Below are 22,671 nucleotides of genomic sequence, written 5' to 3'. Positions count from 1 at the left end.
AGTAGCTCAAAGGTACACGAGCATGAGAAAAAAAAGGAACTAGCATTAACTGATATAAGCTGACATCTTGAATGCATAAGAAATCAGTTTTTTACTATTTTTTACATGTATCAAATACATTTGTATCAAATACATTTGAGTGTCGTTTCACCATCCTCATTCATATTAGCAATCCTCCTCCCTAGCAAAACCATTAATGTTCCATTAATGTTCTCCCAATCAACAGGAACCGGTAATTAAGAGAAGAGCCCACAACCAGTAGATTCCAAGTTCTACGAGGATGAAGGTGGAGATGGTGGGGAGGACAGAAAGGCATGGTAAGATGAAGATGCAAGTTGAGCCAAAGCCGGAAGTGAACCACCTGCATGTAAATCAAGTCCATATGGAAAGAAATAAGATGATGCATTTTCGTCATATTACAATAGCTAAATGGTTGAAAAATCACAAATTCTATTGCCAAACCCCCACCACAGCTAACTACATCAACAGTTTGCATGAAAACAAGTAGACAAAAGCCAGCTCCAGATCTCTTAATCTATCTATACAGCTTCTTGCGAAAAAGATGTTTCAGCAGACATGGCCGACAGAGTTGCTATCAAAATTACGCAGATATATAGTGTGTAGGATTAGCAAGTTATGATCGAGAGTGTGTTTAGCTAATAGACATGAGCAGTTAATTGGAGCAGCCATCTCACCTGCTAGCCCGGCACATCCTGATGAGAAAATAATGACAGGAGGTCCCTGCATCGAGAAAGATGAATTTAGATAAATCCGACAATGGAAAAGCAAAAGGAAGATGGGATCTTATGAGATAAACATCTTTATAAGTAACATATAGCTAAATGAAACATAAGAGAAACAAGGCTAAAAAACAGAGTATGTTTATAGTCTTCAAGAACAAAAAAGCAGCACCAATAGACTTACACCAACGAAGAATTGCAGCCACATAGGCCCTTTAATCCTCCTCCTAACGACGGGCATAGCTGCAGCAGTACAAAGGAAAGAGTGAATTTTTCGCAATCACATACTCCCCTTCCCAGCAAATCAAAATTTTGCAGCAAATCGCTAAACACTTCGCTACCAATAGCACATTAATATCGAGAAACGGAGCACTGAAGAATAAGTTGTGATTTCATAGCACTTAACCCAAGAAGAACCTCAAATTTCTTTCGTACTTGGATTAAAAACTAACAAGAGAAACGGCAACCTTGTCGCAAGCAGCACGACACTCATCAATCCTACTACGGTTCAATCTAAAGCTAGTGATTGATGGCAGAGTTGTTTTAAACCAACACGACTATCTCTTTCGATAATACAATAATAGAACAATACCTTATGAATAGGAATTTCATCAAACAAATTGTGTGCACAATTCAAAGTCTACCATAAAGCTACCAAAAATAAACAAAACAAGACAAACTTACTGTGGTTGAAGCCGTAGACAGCGCCTGCTATCCCTCCAACCGCCGTTCCTATCTAAACTCACGAGCAACAACAACACAAAAAAACTAAATTATGAAGGAAAATAGAAAAAAAAAACAAAAAAAAAAAACAGAAATTCACCCAAAAACCAAAAACACGAAGATTGTTTTAATTCTCACCATAGAGAAGCCTTCTCTAACGAGTGGCGAAACGGTCCACTTGCTAGTCTCCTGCAATCGTAGAAAAAATCTGAATAAAATCGAACTACAGCCATAAAAACTGAATCAATTTTATTTTTTTTGGGCGGCGTACCATCTCCTTAGTGAGAGGGCCGGCGCAGTGCGGGCACCGCGTGAATTGATCATCAGCTTTAGCATTTCCGCCGCCGCGATTTTGCTCCGCCATCACTGCAGCTCAGTTTAGTGAATCAATACAGCTTGAGAAAAATATTTACAGAAATAAATAAATAAATAAAATTATTATTATTAAAATGAACAGGCCCAATTATTATGGGCTTCTTCAGTAAAAAATTATTTACTATATTAATATTGATAGGCCCAATTCAATTCAGTCATTTTTTTATAGCCACGATGTATTAACTTAACTCATCACTCATGTTTTACTTTTATATACTAGTTTATAATCTCTCTTTTTCTTAATACTGTAGTTTATAAACTCATTTACTCAATAAGTGTAGACTATACTATAATCTAAGTACTCTCTCCTTCAGTCCTTCCACGTTAAATGCCTCAAGTGTCTCTTATTTTCATCCCGCTAATAAATGACTTATTTCACTTTTTAAAATTTTGACCGGTGAACTTCACATTCTATCAAATCATTCACTCAAAATATATAAAAATGGAGAACAAACCTCTTATGTGGAAGTTGACAATCCTAATTAAATATATAATAGGAGTAGTATATAGTGGAGAGTGAAACTCTTGTTAGTATTTATAGTGGAAAACAATTCTGAAAGTAGAAAATCATGATTATAGTACTCAATTATGACCACAAAAAATACATTAGTTTTACCATTTTGGGATGCTATCAAAATTAGACTAAGTCTAAATATGGAAAGTTTTAAATAAATAATAATTCTACACATCATCCATAATATGGACCTCACAATGCACTAACATTTATTCTACTACCTTTTTCCTCACTCTCTCTTACTTTACCAACTAGTATTAACAACCGAGCTATGCACGAGACATAAGTGTTTCAAGTAATGATAAATATAGAAAATGAGAACTGAAAGCAATATGGAGATTTAAAAAAAAAAAAAACAGATGTACTTATCTTGTATCACTCAAAATGAAGAATTTACTACTCCCTAGTGAATGAAACATTATGCAATTTTTTTAAATTTTTTTTGGTGTGTAAATAAATCCAATAAAATAAAAAGAAGTACAATAAGAGCTCGGGTATACCCGAGGGATACAACCAACTAGTCAAGCTAGCGAGCCGGGGTGGGGATCAAAACAATACAGTTGAAACTTGGGTATACCCAAGGGCTTTTACTAAGCCAATGTACAATGCGAACGGAACAAAAGTCTTAAACCTAGAGAGCCTAGGGCTTAGACAAGCGTCCTTGCCAAGTAGAATTTACATGGGGAACACAGGCATACCCGTGTGGGGGCAGTCCGGGTCTGCCCCCGAAACCACAAACGTGAACCCTCTAGCGGAGAGGGCGGGCCTCGTTAAAACCTCTCGGGGCAAAACCCATTGGGAAAAATCCCCAAGAGGAAAAAGAGTACCCTAAGAAGACGGGGAAGGGGGAGGAATGGCCGTTGTTTGAGTGATTGGTGCCCCGTCCTCTGATTGAAATTTATCGTTCGTAACCATATATGCCTTACTGGTGAGATCGGAAAACCTGGTTCAAATATATATGTAGGAGGACCACTCTGGTGGGAGTGGCCAGGCGATGGTGCGGACGATGCTCGGTAGTTCCCCAACATGGTGGGAACTCAAGTCGCGCCACCGAGTCCCTTGCGCAGACCCTCGGACACCACCAATGTAAGAAGCTCGAGTGCTTCGTTAGGCCCATCGGAGAAAAATGTGTTGCCTCGGCCTCTGTTTGAAATTTATCGTTCCTAACCATTACGCCATATTGGTACATTCGGAAAAGTGGGATTATTTATATATGAAGGTGGCCCACTGTGGTGGGGGGGTGGGCCACGCGGTGGTGCGTGACGATGATTTGGTAGTTCGATAACATGTGACAACTCAAGTCCGCACCACCTTGTCCCTTCTGCAGACCCTCGAACACCACTACGGTAAAACTCGAATGATTTGTTAGGCAATGTCGGCACACGAGACATAATTGGCCATCCTACCTTGGGATATACCCATGGCAGTGGTAGACGCACCCTGCCAAGGCAATTGCCCCAGCCCGATTATTATTAAGGACATTTAGCAACCAAGAGCCATTACAACGGAGTCCTCCGGGTACAAGGAATAGAGGACAATACATGTGACTCTTTTAATCTCGAACACAAGATGGTTCGGATCAAAGACAATACTATGGAAGACTAATAAATTTCTGGCCTTCCAGATGAGACTAACCGTAGCCGCAAGTGCTACCCATTTGGCCCGTTTGGTGATGGCAGACCCAAAGTTTTCTCGAGCCATCCACTTGATTGCGTTCTGGATTGTTGTGAGGGGTCTTGAAACTCCAAGCCAAGCCTTGATCTTCCCCCATGTTACTCTACTCTTTCTGCACTTGAAAAAGATGTGGCTTGCTGATTCGTGTTCCATGTTGCAAAGAGGGCAAACACGGTTGATGTCGAGGAATTTGAGCCGATCACGTGTAGGCAATCTCCCGAGTATTGCCTGCCATGTGGTGAAGGAATATTTTGGTGGAATATACCCCTTCCACACAAACTTTGGCCAGTATCTTTGTTCACCTTTCGGCCTGAACCACTCATATGCCTCTGATGTTCCTTTGGATTGGAACCAAGTGCCCCACAGCAGCTCCACCTCGGTATTCGGCAGGTGTTGCAACATTTCGTCGCGTATGCCAAGCAGTGTCTTTATCAGTTGCGAGTCCCGGTCCCGTGCACTCCAGTCCCAAAAGGAACGTTGCCCAATATAAATGTTATGGATCCATTTGATCCATAGGGAGTCCTTCTTACAAAAGATATCCCATAAGACCCTCGATAACAATGCTTTGTTCCACGATTTAAGGTTCCTCAGACCAAGACCACCTTCCTTTCGTGGGAGGCAGAGTGTCTTCCATGCAACTGGATTATGCTTTGACCCCCACAAGAATTGTCGGGTCACTCTAATAATGCGGTCAATGACCGTGCCGGGGAGGGGGAACACTTGGATCCAGTAGCAATCGACTCCTTGGAGAGCGGATTTAATCAGCTCGGTGCGGCCCGCATAAGAGAGATTTTTGCCCGTCCATTTCTTCGTGAGGGCGGTGATCTTGTCGAGCAGGGGTGAGTAATGAGCTGCCTTTAGCCTCGTCGAGTTTAGAGGGATCCCAAGATATTTTGTTGGCAATTCCCCCAATGGAAATCCAAAGATACTTGCAATCTCAGTGAGCTCACGTCCATGAACTCCTTCGGCAAAGAGTTGGGATTTCTCACCATTAATTTGAAGGCCCGAGCATTCCGCGAATTCATCCATCGTGTCGGCTAGTATTCTGATGGATCCCTCGTCGCCCCTACAAAAAAGCATCAAATCATCTGCGAAAGCAAGGTGTGTTATGCGTAGATCAGCACACTTGGCATGATAATTAAACTCAGCCTCCGTACGAGTTGCTAGTAGCCTTGAGAGGTACTCCATGCACAAGATGAAAAGGTATGGGGACATTGGATCCCCTTGGCGCAGACCACGTTTCCCTTGAAAGAACCCATGTGGGCTTCCATTAATAGCAATAGAGAAGGAAGGTGTTGAGACACATTCCATAATCCAGTCCACAAGTATAGGATGGAAGTTGAGTCCGAGCATGACCGTTCTTAGGAAGTTCCAGTTGATAGTGTCGTAAGCTTTCCTAAGGTCTATCTTTGCCGCACATCGTGGAGTTGATCTTTTAACCATGTAGCCCTTGAGAAGTTCTTGTGCAAGGTAGACATTGTCCATAATGTTGCGCCCCGGGATGAAAGCGGATTGGGCTTGGTTTATTAGCTTTGGCAGCACTGGACCAATTCTCTTTGAGATGATCTTCGTGATCACTTTATAAATCACATTGCAGCAAGAGATTGGCCTGTAGTCTCCTACTTTTGGGTTGGCCGACGTTTTCGGGATGAGGGACACTATTGTTGTGTTGATTCGCCTTAGAAGTTTCCGGGTCCTGAAAAACTCTTTGACCGCCTTAGTCACGTCGACACCCACCGTGTCCCAAGATTTCTTGTAAAAAGCAGACGTGTATCCATCAGGCCCCAGTGCCTTGTCATCTCCAATGCTAAATAAGGCCTCCTTAATCTCGTCGTCCGTCACGGTCTTGATCATGTCCCAACTCTCCTCAGCATTGAGAGTGTACTCATTTTGCACGATGTACGCCTCGATTGGTTGGGTCTCGGATCTGGTACCAAGAAGGTTTGAGAAATAGTCCACAAACTTTTGGTTGATTTGTACCGGGTCTCTTATTATAGATCCATCGTCGCTACACAGAAACGCAATGTAGTTCCTTGCGTTGTTCCTCTTGACCAACCCATGGAAGAAGGAGGTGTTATGATCACTCAAGAGTATATGCTTATTCTTAGCTTTTTGCGAGAAGAACTGCCTTTCCCATCGGCAAAATTTTTCAGCATCGATCTTGAGGGCCTTGACTTGTGCTTGAAGTTGTGTGTTGCTCGTGTCCCCATCTAATTGAAGTTGTAGCCTTTCAAGCGTGGTTGTTGCCTCGGTTGCCCTTTGGGAGATAAGGCTTGTCTCTTTGAAGTTGAAATCCTTGAGATGTTTCTTCATCTCCTTTCCCCTTTCGGCTAGAACAAATTGTGCCGTTCCATGGAATCTGGCAGCCCATTTTTCCTTGACCAAGGAGTCATAGCCTGCATGTTTAGTCCAAAAATTGAAGAACTTAAAAGGCTTTGGAAAGGATACCCGTTCTCCAAAGAGGGAGGTAAATGCCGGGGAATGGTCTGAATGATAACGTGCTGGCTGAAATACTGTTGTAGCGATGTAATTGTTCCTATGCCAAGCTTCATTTACAAGGACTCTATCAATTTTGCTGAACCTTGTCCCATTGGTCTATGTGAGCTTGCAACCTGTGTACGGGACATCCTTGAGGCCTAGCAAAGCACAAGTGTCGATAGGGTCTTTCATCTCATATTCAGTCGCAATGCGGTCCCCTACTCTTTCGTCCGGAGCCATTACACAGTTGAGATCCCCGCTGACCAGCCCCGGTTGTTCCTCTACAATGAACTCAATCAACGAGTCCCACATTGGCAAACGCTTAGTTGGATTGTATAATCCATAAACAAGCGAAAAGTTAAAGTAATTATTGGAAATTAAACACCTGATTTTGGCGTTGATGGTTTGTTGTCCGATGCTAATTGGTTCCACGTCCACTGTCTCCGGGTTCCAAATTAATAGCATACGCCCACCAGGTATAGCATGGAAATTGTTGGCTGATCTCCAATGAGGAAAGTAATTTTCCAAGAAAAAATTTAGGCAAGATGCCTCCATTTTGGTCTCAAGTAGACCCATAACGTCGACTTTATTTGATCTGATAACGTCGACGATTGTAGCATGACGGTTGGGCTGCTGCATGCCCCTTACATTCCATGATGAAACAATCATGACGCACCATCGGTGTCATCACCCAACCATTCCTCCCAAGTGTCCGGAGGAGGTCTTGATCTTGATCTAGAAGCGAAGCCAGGTTTGTCCCTCTTCTTGTGCTTGTCCTTGTCCTTTTGCTTACGGCCACGGTCTTGTTGTTGTTAGGTTTGGTATACTGAAAAGCATGTTTCGAGCAAGTTTCGCGCGAATAAAATCTTGCTTGTATACGTAAAACTCTACAATCCACTTTTAACCCGATTCAGTATTATTCGAGCAGTTCCGCACGAATAGAATCACTATTATTATTACATTGTGTTTGCTTGTGCATTTATAAGATGTTTTACAAACATTTAAATGCATAAAAAGTAAACAAAGTCTAAGTCTTTTGCTTAGTAGACCGGTTGTGGGCGTCGTCCACTTTAAGGTAACACGGTCAGATCTATGCAATGCTTTGCAAAAGAAAAAGAAGAATTTCACAACCTAGATAGGCTTTGGCTACCTATCGTGAAAGGTTGCAATGTCAGTCCGATTATTTCTAAGCCTTACTGAAATAAGATGACATTGGTGTGGTATAGCACCGAACGGATCTAACAGCAAGACGTGTCTTTATGCTATCTACTGAAACACTAGGTCTTGATAAAATACTATTTCTTAATCTACATATGTTAGCATTGAGCATACGGTATTGATTATGCACTACTTTGACTTATCAAATGGTGCGGGTTTTTCGCAACCCAATAATCCCGATATATTGGGTAGTGGTGATTAATATCTAGCGGTGCTAGGATTGCTATTATGTTGAATCGTGCACGAGGAGAGTCTCGTTTGATAATGTCCTCAAGAGGATCTCGAACAAGGTTTTATTATTCGGAAAACTGGCCAGTTGGAGTTTTATTACTCTATGAATAATAAATAAATGTTTCTTGCTAAGTCCACTCTTGGAATTAATAAGATATTAATTAATTAAGTCCATAGCAGACATTAATTAATTAATGGACATTTATATCTTAAGCGCGGGAAATAAATAATAAAAGTGGAAACCCGGATTACTTGTAATTTCGGATTTGGATGGAGAGAGTTCAATATTACTTCTGTAGTGGCTGCTCGTAATATTCCAATTATAACCTTCCATAGATCCCTGTCTGGGCCCAAAAGGAACTTAATATAAATAGGAGAATAAAGGAGACAGAATAAACACAATTTTCATTCTTGCAATTTTCGAAAATTTCGAAAATCTCTAGCTGTGAGAATTTCGAATTCTGCTCCTATTCCCAAAAGGATTTCTTCTGTCTTCTTTATTCGAGTCCTAGTATTTTGATAAGATCAGCCCACCCACCCTGATATCGAGATACAGTTCGGGAACCAGAGAGAAGATCCGTGGTCTAGTATTGAAGATCATCATGTGGAGAAGGCGCGAGCAATCAACGATTCTTTGGAGAATCAAATCGGTAACCCTAAACCGTAGAATACCTGTTTTAGGATTTATTTTGTATGAGCATGAATTGTTTGTGTTCTAGCATGCAATTATCCGTTTAGCATGTGAATAGATTAATCGCATAATCGGTCAAATAAATCCTTATCTGATTTATTTGTTTTGTACAAGTCTTCCGCTGTGCAAGGGGCACCAAACCCCAGCAATTGGTATCAGAGCCAGTTTTTGGCTTTGATTATGTGAATTAATTTCATGTTATATGAATTGCTTGAATGCATGTTTTTATGCGTTTCTGCGTGTTTTATATATATATGATGATTACATGATAATATTAATCGTTATATTCGAATTTAATATATGTAATCGTTGCGCTGCTGTTTTGGAGAATTAATGGTTCTTCTCCTTTTGTGTAATCATTATGATTACTTAAGTTCGTTGACTCCAATTCTTAATTGAATGTATATCAATTTGTTTTGTAATCTTTGAATTGAAGTAATGACTACATGGATATCATATTGATATTAAACATTGCTGTACGTGTTTCAATTTGAATAACGTAGTCGGCAGAATCTCCGCCGTAATCCAGCGATGAGTGGGAGCAGCGCCGGCGGCTGCAGAGACGACGTCGCACAAGCGACGACGCAGCAGCAGCGCCAGAGGCGTCGCAACAGCGAACAGCAACACCGGAGCAGCTGCGACACGGCGGCAGCGACGTCGGAGATGTCGCAGCAGCAGCAACGGTGGTTTCGCGAGGCAGCAGCACTGTTGACGCCGGAGACGCGACAGCAGCTCCAGCGGAGCGACGTCGACGCAGCAGCGTCGGAGACGTCAGGCTTGGTGGATGAGTGAGACGGAGAGGGAAGGCTAGCTTGATGCAGGCGGCGATGGCGGTCTGAGTGGGAGCCCTTCGTGGGCAGTTCCCGGGCTCGAAAGACAGCGACCCTCGTGCGCAGCGGGCGTCGGAGAAGTCAGGCTGGCCAAGCTGCATCGGCAGCCCAAGCTCTCGAGCTTGACAGTTTGCGTGAAGCATAACGGCGGCTGTGATTCGAGTGGGAGCTCTTCGCGGGCAGTTTCCCGGCCTCGAGTTTGACGTCGCATTACCTCGTTCCGTGACTTTGCTTTCCAAATTTGATTAGGGTTTCCTAACCCTTGCATTAATTTTGGAAAGTGTTCGAGATTAATTTGGAAATAAGATTTGAATATATCTTATGGATTTTATATATTATATAAGATTTGATTTTGTATTAAATCATGGATTAATTATAGATTTTATCCTTATTTTATGGATTTGTAGGGATTTAATTCCTAGATGAATCCTAGTTAAATTTGGATAATGACAATCTAATTTTATTTATATCCTATGGATTAATATGGATTCATCCCTAGATAAATCCTAGTTGGATTTAAATAATGACTAATATTATTTTATTATATAATATTTTATTCTTATCTTATAGATTTATATGGATTTGTTCCTAGATAAATCTTGGATAGATTTGAATAATTATAATATAATATTATTTAATTCTATGGATTTATATGGATTTACTCCAAGATTAAATCCTAGATGGATTAGAAATAATATTAATATTAATTTATTTTTATCCTATGGATTTGAATAGATTTAATTCTATTAAGACAAATCCTAGATGGATTAAAAATAAATATTAATTTTCGAAAATCTCTAGCTGTAGAGAATTTCGAATTCTACTCCTATTCCCAAAAGGATTTCTTCTGTCTTCTTTATTCGAGTCCTAGTATTTTGATAAGATCAGCCCACCCTGATATCGAGATACAGTTCGGGAACCAGAGAGAAGATCCGTGGTCTAGTATTGAAGATCATCATGTGTAGAAGGCGCGAGCAATTAACGATTCTTTGGAGAATCAAATCGGTAACCCTAAACCGTAGAATACCTGTTTTAGGATTTATTTTCTATGAGCATGAATTGTTTGCGTTCTAGCATGCAATTATCCGTTTAGCATGTGAATAGATTAATCGCATAATCGGTCAAATAGATCCTTATCTGATTTATTTATTTTGTACAAGTCTTCCGCTGTGCAAGGGGCACCAAACCCCAGAAGTTGTTCCTCTGGGTCTTTTGGTTTCCAAACAGCTCCTTGCCTAGGAGTTGCAGTCGGTTCCCCAACAGGCCGAGCCGCAAGGTTGGTATCTTCATTCGGATCTGAAGCTCCAATAACTGGTTTTGCAGCCTCCCTTCCTCGGCTAGAACTCCTTGTTCTTCTGTTGACAAAAGGTGTCCCATCCGCTAGTGCTCTGTCCACAATAGCATCCACTTCGGGATCTTTACTAACGTTTCGCTGCCCATGTGATTGCCCTTTTGACGACGGCCCTGCTTCCATGGCCGGCCCTGACTTGTGTGTTGGGGCCTCTGTGCTCAGTGCGTCGGTTCCCTCCAAATCCTCAAGGGCAGCAAATCTGTTGGGGTTGGCAAAAGTATTGATACTAAGCCTCTGTTGGTTATGGTTGTTGTGGTTGGCCGTCATAACCTCGTTTGGCTTAAAGGGTGGAATGTGTGTAGCTCTGTTTCCGCCCATGTTGCGTTGTGCAGCTCGTTGGTTGGCATGGTTCTTCGGTGGGATCATTTCGTTCGAAGATCAGTTGCTAGCGGCTCCCCAACACATGAGGCGATTTTACTAATCGCAGATTCATTCCAAAGAGAAGGCCTAAGATCGACTAGCCGAACCCACACAGGGATGTTGATCTCTGGGTCCATGGCCGATTGAAGTGAGAAGGCATTGGTTTTAGGACCAATGGAATGCCAAATATTGCATGCGACCCTTGTTTTCTCGTTAGCTCCATTTCGGCCTCATTGCGAAACTGAAAAACCATCCATTCTCTTCTATGGAAGGAGACTCTGGCCTTGTGTGGCCATTTTTGAATCAAGTTGTACACTGCGTTCTTGCCCGGGAACCTCCCTGCAAAGATTCCAAGCAAGCATATCCCCCAATTTTTATGAATGGGAACTTGGTCAGCTTCATCAAGGGATAGGATTGGGGTGTCTGGGTTAAGATTGGGAAAGTGCTTCAGCAAAAGGTCCTCTTTGGAGAACTCCAGTTCGGTGTCCGTTGCAATTGTTCTTCTTAGCCACGGGTTGACCCCTCTGAGATGGCCTTCAGTGTGTCGGTCATGGTCTGGAGTCTCTGGAACAACCTCGAGCTCTTCCGCATTGCTCGTCTCACCCTCTTGTTGCTGGATAGGCCCAACATTTTGGCCTTCATGATGTGGCTGTTGTTGTCCGTTGGGTTTGGGCTGGGGCCCTTTGTGTTTGGGCTTTTGTTTCATCATAATTGCCCAACAATGAGTATACTAGGTCGAGTCGAAGATGGCCTCAAGAGACACGTGTGTTGACTTGGATTTCCTCAAAAAAGTAAAAGACAAGATTGCTTTCTAAATTGTTGGTGGGCAGGCTGAACAAGAAAATGCTGACTGCGCCTCCTAGAGTGGCATGCACCAGAACTCCTTTTTGTAGTACTTAGAGAATATTACCCAATTTTGGTGTGCAAACAAATATAACAGCTGACCCTTGGGGGAAGAGTGGCAGGTCTGCAAACTGCCCAGAATAGGCAAGTGACAAAGGAGAGGCTGGTCAAACAGGTGCTGACTGCCTATCCCAAAGAAGAATGCACCAGGTCCTTGGTCCCATGTTCCAACAAAAGATCCGTCTGGGTTGGTTGTAGCTGTTTCCGGCTAGAGACTCACCGGAGATGGCCAGTAAATTCAATCTTTTGAAATCAAGCGACGGATGACATGCATTGTGTGCTAGCCTGCTCACGTTAGAAGGCCGGTATTCTCCATAGCCAAGCTGAACTATGATGCAACAAGTTTAAATGCACACTGATAAAAGAGATCCTCGAATTTGTAGAATCAATAGGTGCTCTTTAATGCAAAGACAAACTCATATGACATGTAAAGGAGCAAAAACGATTCTACTTAAAGGCATTAATGGCTGCAAGGGGTGAGCATTAATGGTGGTAGTAGTAAATTCCAATCATTTGGCATCATTGTCAATATAACCATCATACCCTAGGCAGCACATATGGCACACGTCGTTCAAACACAAAGCTGTACCGTTCATCGGGGAGCTGGGGTAGGCAATGTTGTGACCGTCGAGTGTGTTGTTCCCTCTCCAGTCGAAGCTAACTTGCCGGACAGACCAGTCGCAAGCTTGCGAGGTGTTGCTGAGCGTCGGATGCAGTAGATGCGCTCAGCCACCACAATGTTAAGGATGAAGTCCGCCGGACAGACCAGACGCGGGACTCGAAACTCCCCTCTCCGCTGCGCAGTCGACGCAGATATGGCCACTCGCCGGACAGACCTGACGCGAGAACCCGGGCTTTTCTCACCTCGCACAACCACTCGTCCCTTTGCCGGAGAAGATGGGTTGAGGGTAGAAGGATAGTAGAACTGTTAACAGCTATGGAAGGAGGTGCTAGGATGAACTCCTAGTGAGAGAAATCTCAAACCCCACTTCCTAGAGAGAAGGCAGAGCGAATTTCTTAGAGAGAGAAAATCACTGAGAGCTCTTTATGCAATTTTTATTTGTAATCTAAGTGGAGTAAAAACAATAATGAGATGTGTGACTAATGATCAAAGAGTACGAATTAATTAGAATAAGATATACAAATAAAGAAAATAAGATGTTTATTGAAAGTGCTATGCAAGTCATTAATCCAAATAAAAGGAAAATTAATGTATAAATTTAATAGCTTAATTTATAAAAAAATAATTTAAAAAAAATATATGGAATATTAAACATATCCACATTAAATATATGAATAATTTAAATCATAAAAATTTAAAACTTCTTTGAGAAGTCAAATTAGAAAATTTGTATTATCCAATAATCACATTTTAGTGGACTATTTATTTCTTTCTTTTAATTTCAGACCATAACATAACTTGGTATACATTGCCAAAGACTAAATGAATTTTTTATATTGGAAAAAAAAAAATTCTTACTTCCCGCCACATATGCATATAAAAAGTAAATTACTACTATCACTTAAATAACGATAATATTTTATGCATCTTGTTTGTTTTGAATAATGTGACAATTTACACTACTCTTTATATTAAGAAGTTATACAAAATTTATAAATTAGATTTAATTTTAAATATGTGTAATTTCATCTTATTCCTTAGTTTGATCTATAAACTTAGCAGTATTGTTTAATTAGAGGCGAATTAAAATATAAGAATTAAAAACTTTAATTGAGTATTTATAGGATGAAAATTGTAAGCATTACATATATGTGTTGTCGTTTAGCTTGTGAATTAATTCGGAAAAAAAGTATTGAAATAAATTATTAAATCTCAATTTTAACCTAAATAAATGGAAGACAAACTAAACTTCTTAACACAATTCCAATTTAACTCAAATATAAGGCTAATTAATATATAAATTTAATAACTTAATTATAAAAAAAAATTAATGGTAGTGCACTATTTAAATGTGTTTTAAAACTTCTTCTAGAAATTAGCATTTTATTGGGCTATTATTTGTCCAATTGTTTTTGCATTAAAAATTATTTTTGGATAGAAAACACCTCATCTTTCCATTTTTCCTCCAAAAAGGGCATTAATGTCTTTTCACCAAACTTGCACTTTAGATTAGGATAAATTATACATTAAAACCCGTGTCATTTACAACTTTGTCTATTTTTTTGGACGGAGTGAGTATAATTTATAGTGGAGAAGAATCCGGCGGAAGTTGACAATCAACCTCTCCGGCGGAAGTTGACAATCAAACACTCATTCCACTACCTTTTCCCTCACTCTCTCTTACTTTAACAATTATACATTAAAACACGTGTCATTTACAACTTTTCTCTCTCTTCTACTCTCCGGTGGTTTGGACGTGGGAATAAGACATGTCCGATTACTCTGAAGCGTATGTACGACTTTAGTCTTATACCAAACCTTTTACTCCGCACCATGATAACAAGCTGGCATAAGTATGAAAGAAGCATATGTTAGTACATGGATTGGCATCTTTTGGATAGTTTCGGCTATACAACGTGACGTCGACATGGAAACTGAAGTTGCTATTCAAATGGATATTAAGACCTATGCCCTAAATGCTCTTCGCTTATTAGCAGCCTCCACAGATTCAAATAAGGAAAAGATCGGGTTGTATGATCCATTTATTGGGATTAAGAAAGTATTGACAGAAGGATTTAAAATGCATATGCCTATAACTGAAAATATCTTGGAATGAGAACATCACATCTGTGTGAAGAATCAAATGGATATTGCCGCCGTTGAGATTAGAAATCTATGCACCATCGAAACGAATGGGATATTAGCGGCTAAGAAGATGGTCTTGTTGAACTGATTGTTATAACCTGATTCGAAGGAATCAGCTTGTCGATGTGATGCTGGAAACTCTTTTCCAGCTTTCAACAATCAGAAAGGCAGTTGTGCAGATGGTTCACTGTGGTCTTATCCCCCTACTGTCGAGCATGCCAATGTGGGACATGCCGCACAGTATAGTAAATCGCCTTTGCTGTGCATTGCTATTGTGGTTATCTTCATTTTCTGTCAATACAGTAAATCACATTTTCTGTCAGTTCAGATATCTTCATTTTTTAACACCACATCTCATTTTCAACATGATTAACATCATTTTCCAAGTTGAATTCTTCTGACTCATATTTGTCTTGAAAACTGGTTTGATTTGAAGTTGTGTCTAGAAAAATCTTTGCTAGTTCCTAGTGAATTAAGACTTTCCTATTGATCTAGGTCATTTGGAGCTAATAGACTAGGTCATCTGAAGAAATACTGCAATCTCCAAATTTTGGTAGAGAAGTCGGCAATCACATCGCCTAAACAGAAAGAAGAAGCTGCCAATGCTGTTGCGGCCCTTTTACCATTGTCTCTCCCTGACTGAAACAAGACCATGATGGGAGAATGTGGCGCCTTGAAGCGCCTCATCATTTCTTTGGAATCAGGGGATGAGAACAAGGAGAGAGTTGTGACTGATGGTGTAGTTAAAGCTGTGATTGATGTTGCATGTAAAGTTTTGAATGATGAAGCTATCAAGGATAACATCCAAATGTATAAGAATTTAATAAAGATGTTGGTTCTTCTGGCACTGCTTTCAACTAATGAGAAGACGATTAAGCAGATGGATGATTGTGGAACAATGTCCATCTTGTTGACTATCATAAGTATGGTTATTGAGCTCCGGATCCTCAATGGTAAACCGGGAGGGAGAAAGATAGTAGAGGAGAGCCAGATAATTGAGAAGTGTGTTGCCATCATGCTCCAGATCCTCTATAGTGATCATGGACTGCGGATAAATATGACAACTCATGCACGAAGGCACTCATAGGGCCAAGGAGATGGTCAGAAAAATCCGTAGGCTGCTGATTTACATTTGAATGAAAGAAAACCGAGCACATGCGTATTTTATAGCACTGTAAGTTATATAATTATGATTCGGTTATTATCTTAGCTCAATCCTTGTTCATCTTGTGTGTTGTGTGGTGGTTTGTGTTATGCTTCAGCTGGATCGGATAACATTGATGTCATTAATCATTAGTCACTTCTGCGGCTGGTTCCACATTAATTAATTCACATCCTATTTTCAATGAGTACTTAGAAAGTTATGTGTAACAAAAAGTGGTGCGTATACTACTGGAGGTGGATGACTTCGATATAAAAGAAACCGAAAAATGTAAATGGCAAATGAAATGCTGATTGCGTTAGCTAATTTTAAAGCCAGTGATGGGGATTAGATTTCCATTGTGGTGCCAAAGTGGTTCAAAACTGCGTTAGTTCAACCGCATCCACAGTGAGCTCCTCACTCGTTAGGATGTCATGAAAATCCATATTCGATATCTGCTTTGCATAAAATAATCACAACAAAAAATATAATTTCATTAAAACTATTTTTGTTAATAAATTTTCATCTAATCGACGATTTCATAAAATTATTATAATCTTTATTTCTCCCATTTATGGAGTACTCTATATAATTAAGCTAATGATACATCAGTTACTAATCTTTCAATTTAATCAACCGACATTATTTGAATACTAAAATACCAAAAACTACAAAGACCTTCTATAAATTCCAATGCAATTATGACAACTATCTTTTGCCAATAAATCGATTAGACGAGTTTGTGCATGAAATATTTTAGCCAATGTAATCTAAATAGTTTCTACTTCTCCTCTACTTAAAATTACAGAAAAATACAGATCAATACATACACACAAAAAAATAGCAACATTGAAACAAACAAGCACATCAGTGGTAAGAAATTCGGATTTCAACGAATAATACCTGATGATGGAGAGAGAAAGGGTTCACTGGAGATTGTATGACGCATTTATAGAGTAGGAGAGAAAGGGTTCATGGGAGATTTCGACAAGTTTGGTTTTGACTAGGATCCACGTTTTTAGTATCGGGAAAATTGCCTAAAAAGTCATAAACTTTGGAGAAAGTTTGGTTTTTCCCACAAACTATAAAAGTTGCGCCTAAAGTCACGAACTTTATCGGATCGTGCAAATTTTCCTAACTACCGACTTGACGACATATTTCCGTTAAAAACTTATCCCACGTGGTATGGCGGAGGCGTGACCTGGCGAAGTTTTTGACTAGGCACAAAACGACGTTGTTTTATTTTTTTTATTGAATCTTCTTTACACGTCGCCGATTTCATCCCTAAACCGTTTGTCGACGATTTCACTCTTATCAATTACGTTTTCCGTCGATTGAATTGGGGTTGCGCTTTCGAAATCAGCAAAAAAGAGGTTATATTATCTGAGTTTAGGGTTAAACCAGAAATTTTGCCAAGTCATGCCTTCGGCATGCCACGTGGGATAAGTTTTTAACAGAAATATGCCACCGGGTCAGGTAGTTTGGGAAAATTGCACAATATGATAAAGTTCATGACTTTAATTGCAACTTTTAGAGTTTGTGGAAAAAACCAAACTTTCCCCAAAGTTTATGACTTTTTAGACAATTTACCCTTTAGTATTTGACCCGGATTTGAAATTCTTTATTTTATAGAGTATTTTCAAATTCTAAAGAATAGTCAACATACAAAATTGGATGTCTACACTCGTAAATGCACACAATCACTGGGCACTTGTGTACAATTTTAGAGAGCCAAAAGAAAAGAACAAAATGAAGTTGAAGAACAATCATATAAGACCCTAGATTGATCACATTGATCACAACTTAGTTGGCCTATTTTATTTTATTTAGTTTTATGATCTCTTTTCTAATACTTATAAGTATAGATTATACTCCCTCCGCCCATTAACTCACTTCACTTACCTATACTATTATAAAGCCAATATAAAAAAAATAAATATTATATTCCATTAACTTTTCGAATCTGCTATTTTTCAGATTGTTTTGTCACTGTGCACAGAATCTCAATACAGTTGAGAAATGGTATATTTATCAAAAGTAGAAATTAATAAATTAAATAAAATTATTATTAAAATGAACAGGCCCAATTATTATGGGCTTCTTCAGTCAAAATTTATTTACATATCAATATTGATAGGCCCAATTCAATTCAGTCGATTTTTTTTATCCACGATGTATTAACTCACTTTTTCAATTTTATACAGTAGTTTATAATCTCATTTACTCAATAAGTATAGATTATATAATCTAGTACTCTCTCCTTCAGTCCTTCTGCGTTAAATGCCTCATTGTTTCTCATTTTTTTTCCGTCCACTAATAACGTTATTTTATTTTTAAAAAATTTTTATAAGTGAATTTCACATTCTATTAACTTATTTCAATATATAAAAGGCCGGTTTATATTCCACTAATTTTTTCTACTTACTTTCTTTTACAGAGTCAAACAATTTATTAAATTCTATATAAAAAAATGAGATATTTATTATTGGAACGATGAAATATTAAAAAAAGTAAAATTCACAATTTTTTTATTACAGTTTTTGTGAAATAATCAATAGTGTGTGGCACTATTAGGAAAAATCCAAAGTTCTAATAACATAGATTTCACTTGCTAATTAATGGCATTAAAAATTAGTTTAGATTCAAATCTTGAATTGCCTCCTAAATTATAATTAAGCGAACTTTCCTGTGAGAAACCACAAAACAAACGTGTATAGCCCGATCAACCATGAAATCAAAATTCATAGTTTCTCAATAAAATGATAACTACGCCTAAACGTAATTAATTTCTTAATGTACCATTGAACTATGTTTTTAATTCAATTACATTAAATTTCCATTTATGAAAACTCTGTAAATTTTTAACTTCACTCCTATAGTCCTATGCAAGAGCAAGATTACTTTTAATTTCCATCTAAACGTCTAGCATACAAGTTTATTGTAGTTTATGTATATAAATATAAAATTTACTGCCTCTATTAATTTTCTTAAAACAATGAAATTTGCAAAATTTTCAGTTATATTAAATGCCGTACAAAAGAGATTTAATTTAAGTGACAAAACAGAGGTTCATCAAAAACTTCTCTTTGAAAATGCTCGAATTCAAAATAAGATTGGTATATGGTGGCCGAGGCCTAAATTATGATTGGCCCAATTCACGCTTCATAATTTTCAAGTCAGAACATGGTATGGTCACAAAATAATCATATAGTATAACAAAAAATAAAATAATTTATCAATTTATATTTACAACGTGTGCGGTCCACTAATAAAACTATACTTGTTGAGCTTCGTGGGCCTCCTACTTGCCCAGTGTGGATTAGTATGGACTTGGAATAAGCAAAATAAGTGGATAATATAAGATTGTCTATCATAGTATTAAAATCGATTTTCAAGTATACGCTCTTGAAACGGGGTTTTTGTGGACGGGCGTTGAAGCTGCCAACCCCTCGTTTGATTACTGCCACACCTTCATTGGTGCATATGTTAGTAGCAATTTTAGAATAAGAAGCAATCCATTGGCATACCCTGGTATTCTTGATGCTTGAGGGAAATTAAACTCGGTGATTAGATCCCCCTTGTGCTTATCTTCCAATTTGAAAATACGGAACTGATTTGATTTATAAGACAGATGTGAGACAACAAGGGCGAGGGGCATGCGAAGTTCACTCTCAATGAGATCGAGCCATGATTTGCAAACACATTTGCAAGTTAAAATAGTGTCGGGAGAGAGTCTTAATAGGATATCGACCAAGATTTCTGATGGAAGGTTTGTGAACAAATCTTGATCCATTATAGGATGGATTATCACTTTCTTAACTTCTAACCTATGATCATATAAAGAATAGACTATATATAAATATAAGCATAGGTTACAATTATGGACATGCTTTAAAATTTTGCCTATTTATGGACATGCTTTAAAATTATGCCTATTTATGGACATCAATTACACCTATTTATCGTAGTATATCTATATATGGATATAAGTATGAAGTATTGGAAATTTGTTTTAAATTTTAATAAATGTAAAACAGAACATATTGCCAAATAAATTGTAATTTTCAATATCTATCTATCATCATCTAAAAGCCGAGTTTTGGGCTGAATTTTGAATATTTAAAAATTTTGGGAATGATTTCTAACACAAATTTAGATGTTTGTAGTACTCCTAACTATTAGTAATTGCCATGAATCATAATATTTTGAACTCACTGAATTTGTTTAAATAACTTAGATTAATATGGCAGTTACTTAACTTTATAAAATATTTTTACTCAGCATTGCATTAATTAAAATCGTTACAAAAACGTTGCTGAAAAATTATTATATGAGGCATTAATTAAAATAGTAAAATTTATTTGATAGAATTAATTATGAATTAAATATGCATTAATTAAAATAGTTAAGAAAACGTTGCTGAAAAGTTATCATATGACGAATTGATTAAAAGCATTTTTAATTAATAGAATTATAAATCAATGAAGGATCAAAAAAATATGAGGCATTATTATAAACTTAATTTATACTAATAAATATTAGGCTCACTAAAAGTTATTTAGATTAAGAAGAATGCCAAAAGCTATCAAATCTTTTATAAATATTAATTCAATTTATCAAAAAGTTCTATTTTAGTGAAGTAATTTTCTAGGCTGTGCTGTTCTCTCGACTAGATCTATGATCTTATCTATATTTTTCATTTTTTTATTTCATCTATTATGCTTGTCATATTTCCATCTCTTGTCTTTTTTGGTTATTGTATTTTTTATTATGTTACCGTAAACAATAAAATAAATGTAACAACAACTACTATTTTACTAAGTTTTCATAATTTTTGCAGAACCTTCACAAGAAGAGAAGACAATAACAAGAAGCAATACTTTTCGAAAAAAAAAAATGAATGATTATGTTTTAACATTAAATAAAATTCTTCCTGAACGGTAAACTCTGAACCCATAACTAACACGTAGATACACAAATTTACATCACGTAACATCACTTTTATTTATAAATAAGACTTAAAACATAGTAATTCATAAAGCTCACATTAACATAGTAACTATTAAATTAAAAACTAACCTCGTTCGCTTAATTTCCTTGACTTGAGATAGCCTCGGCTGATGCTTCCTTCTATTTATGCTTCCTATGTTATATACTCATAGGGTTGTAATAGAAGCTGCTTGGGAGAAGGGCGAATTAGGCTCACAAGAAGGCCCAAAAAAAATTTGTAACGTGTATTTAAGTTGTTTAACTCAATGTATAATTGAAAAGCCTCAAAATCTAGTTTATATTTCTTTAGATTTAATTATTTTTATTGAAAAAAAACCGTACAGTATTTAATTATGGTGTTATTCCAAGTACCAAAGCTAAATTGAGATTCTCTTCATCGTCCATAAAATGTACCACTAGTTGTCTTTTAATAGACGAAAGGAACCAAAGCAAAAAAAATTTGGCTAAATGTTTGACGCCCTTTTAAGAACAATTAAAAGGATACGAAAAAGTCAGGGTATTAAGTATTAACCAGTTAAATTGATAATTATGCAATTCTTGGTAATAATTTAGAGAAGTGTATAGAAATATGTATCCAAGATCTGAATATTACTCCCATGAAACAATCCCACGACATAAACCTCTATTTAAGTTATGAAATTAATTATTTTAATTAGAGAGGATTGACTATTAATAATTATCATATAATTATGAATTATCCATTTAGCATTGAATTGTGAGATTCAATCTCATAAATTTAAAACACTACATATTTAATCTAGAGATAAATCTTACAAACCGCCACTTTTATAACATCTTATTCTAATCAATAGCTTCAACAAATCAATTGCGAAACAGAGATTTAATGGACATAATTAAACCAAGCGGATATATTTCAAAATATAAAAAGGGTAAAGATAAATTAACAACAATTGTATATACAAAATACCCCTTAATTTAATTCTATTTTGAGGATAATATTTTATGACTAATTTACCCTTAGTAATTAATATTGGATATTTCTAACTGTACTCGTTTAGGAAAATATCATTGATTTAGGTTTTAAACTATTTATGTTAATATTGATTAACACACTACATAATTAAATTACTATATTTAATTATAAAATAAATACTACTCCGTAGTATATAATTTAATAAAGTACGATACTATTTACTTTTTAAAAGAAATTTATATTTGTTCATTTTATAGTTTAGTATCTAGTGTTTTTTTGTCATTCATATTATTTTTTCATAACTTTTTTGGGTTTTTTTGTTAATATTTCATTTAAATTGTCATGCGATATAAATCATCAATATTGTTACAATGAAATAATTCAATATATAAAAATAATAAATTCAAATAATAAAATAATTTTTTAAATAACTGAAATGTCAACTACATGTGAACATACTTATAGTCATAATGATTTAATATATTTTGTATTTTCTTTTTATTTTTGCGCTATTTTCTTTCATATTTTCCTTAGCTTGTTCGTTTGTTATTAAATATCCAAAAGCATATACATAATTTTTTTAATTTTAATTACTTTTAGCTATAAGTATTTTAATATTAATAAAATATTAATCATTATTTCTTAACTAATCATTCAGTTATACAATAATATAATTGAATGCGAATGATCATTATCATTTTAATCTATTTTTTACAATTATACACTGTATT

The 22,671-nt window shown here is 37.2% G+C and overlaps 1 protein-coding gene across 1 annotated transcript; it reads right to left on the bottom strand.

The window, feature by feature from the left end:
- Positions 1 to 23: 23 nt before the first annotated feature.
- On the bottom strand, positions 24 to 1,865 carry LOC125186628. The gene is made up of 6 exons (XM_048083036.1): positions 1,735 to 1,865; positions 1,602 to 1,652; positions 1,425 to 1,476; positions 925 to 983; positions 696 to 741; positions 24 to 361 (listed from the first exon to the last, which is right to left on the bottom strand). The coding sequence occupies exons 1-6, from the start codon at positions 1,825 to 1,827 to the stop codon at positions 273 to 275; spliced, it is 390 nt and encodes a 129-aa protein (XP_047938993.1). The 5' UTR covers positions 1,828 to 1,865; the 3' UTR covers positions 24 to 272.
- Between the last annotated feature and the right edge of the window lie 20,806 nt (positions 1,866 to 22,671).

The sequence above is a fragment of the Salvia hispanica genome, chromosome 5 (assembly GCF_023119035.1).
Source record: "Salvia hispanica cultivar TCC Black 2014 chromosome 5, UniMelb_Shisp_WGS_1.0, whole genome shotgun sequence".
NCBI lineage: Eukaryota > Viridiplantae > Streptophyta > Magnoliopsida > Lamiales > Lamiaceae > Salvia > Salvia hispanica.
Note: the sequence above shows the minus strand (reverse complement) of the source record. Positions and strands in the feature narration are given on the sequence as shown.

Excerpts from the sequence above, each read along its gene's own strand:
- LOC125186628 (XM_048083036.1), bottom strand. The coding sequence starts at position 1,827 with ATGGCGGAGCAAAATCGCGGCGGCGGAAATGCTAAAGCTGATGATCAA. Across the intron at positions 1,477-1,601 it reads TTAGAGAAGGCTTCTCTATG|ATAGGAACGGCGGTTGGAGG; the intron begins GTGAGAATTAAA and ends TCGTGAGTTTAG. Across the intron at positions 362-695 it reads AGGATGTGCCGGGCTAGCAG|GTGGTTCACTTCCGGCTTTG; the intron begins GTGAGATGGCTG and ends ATTTACATGCAG.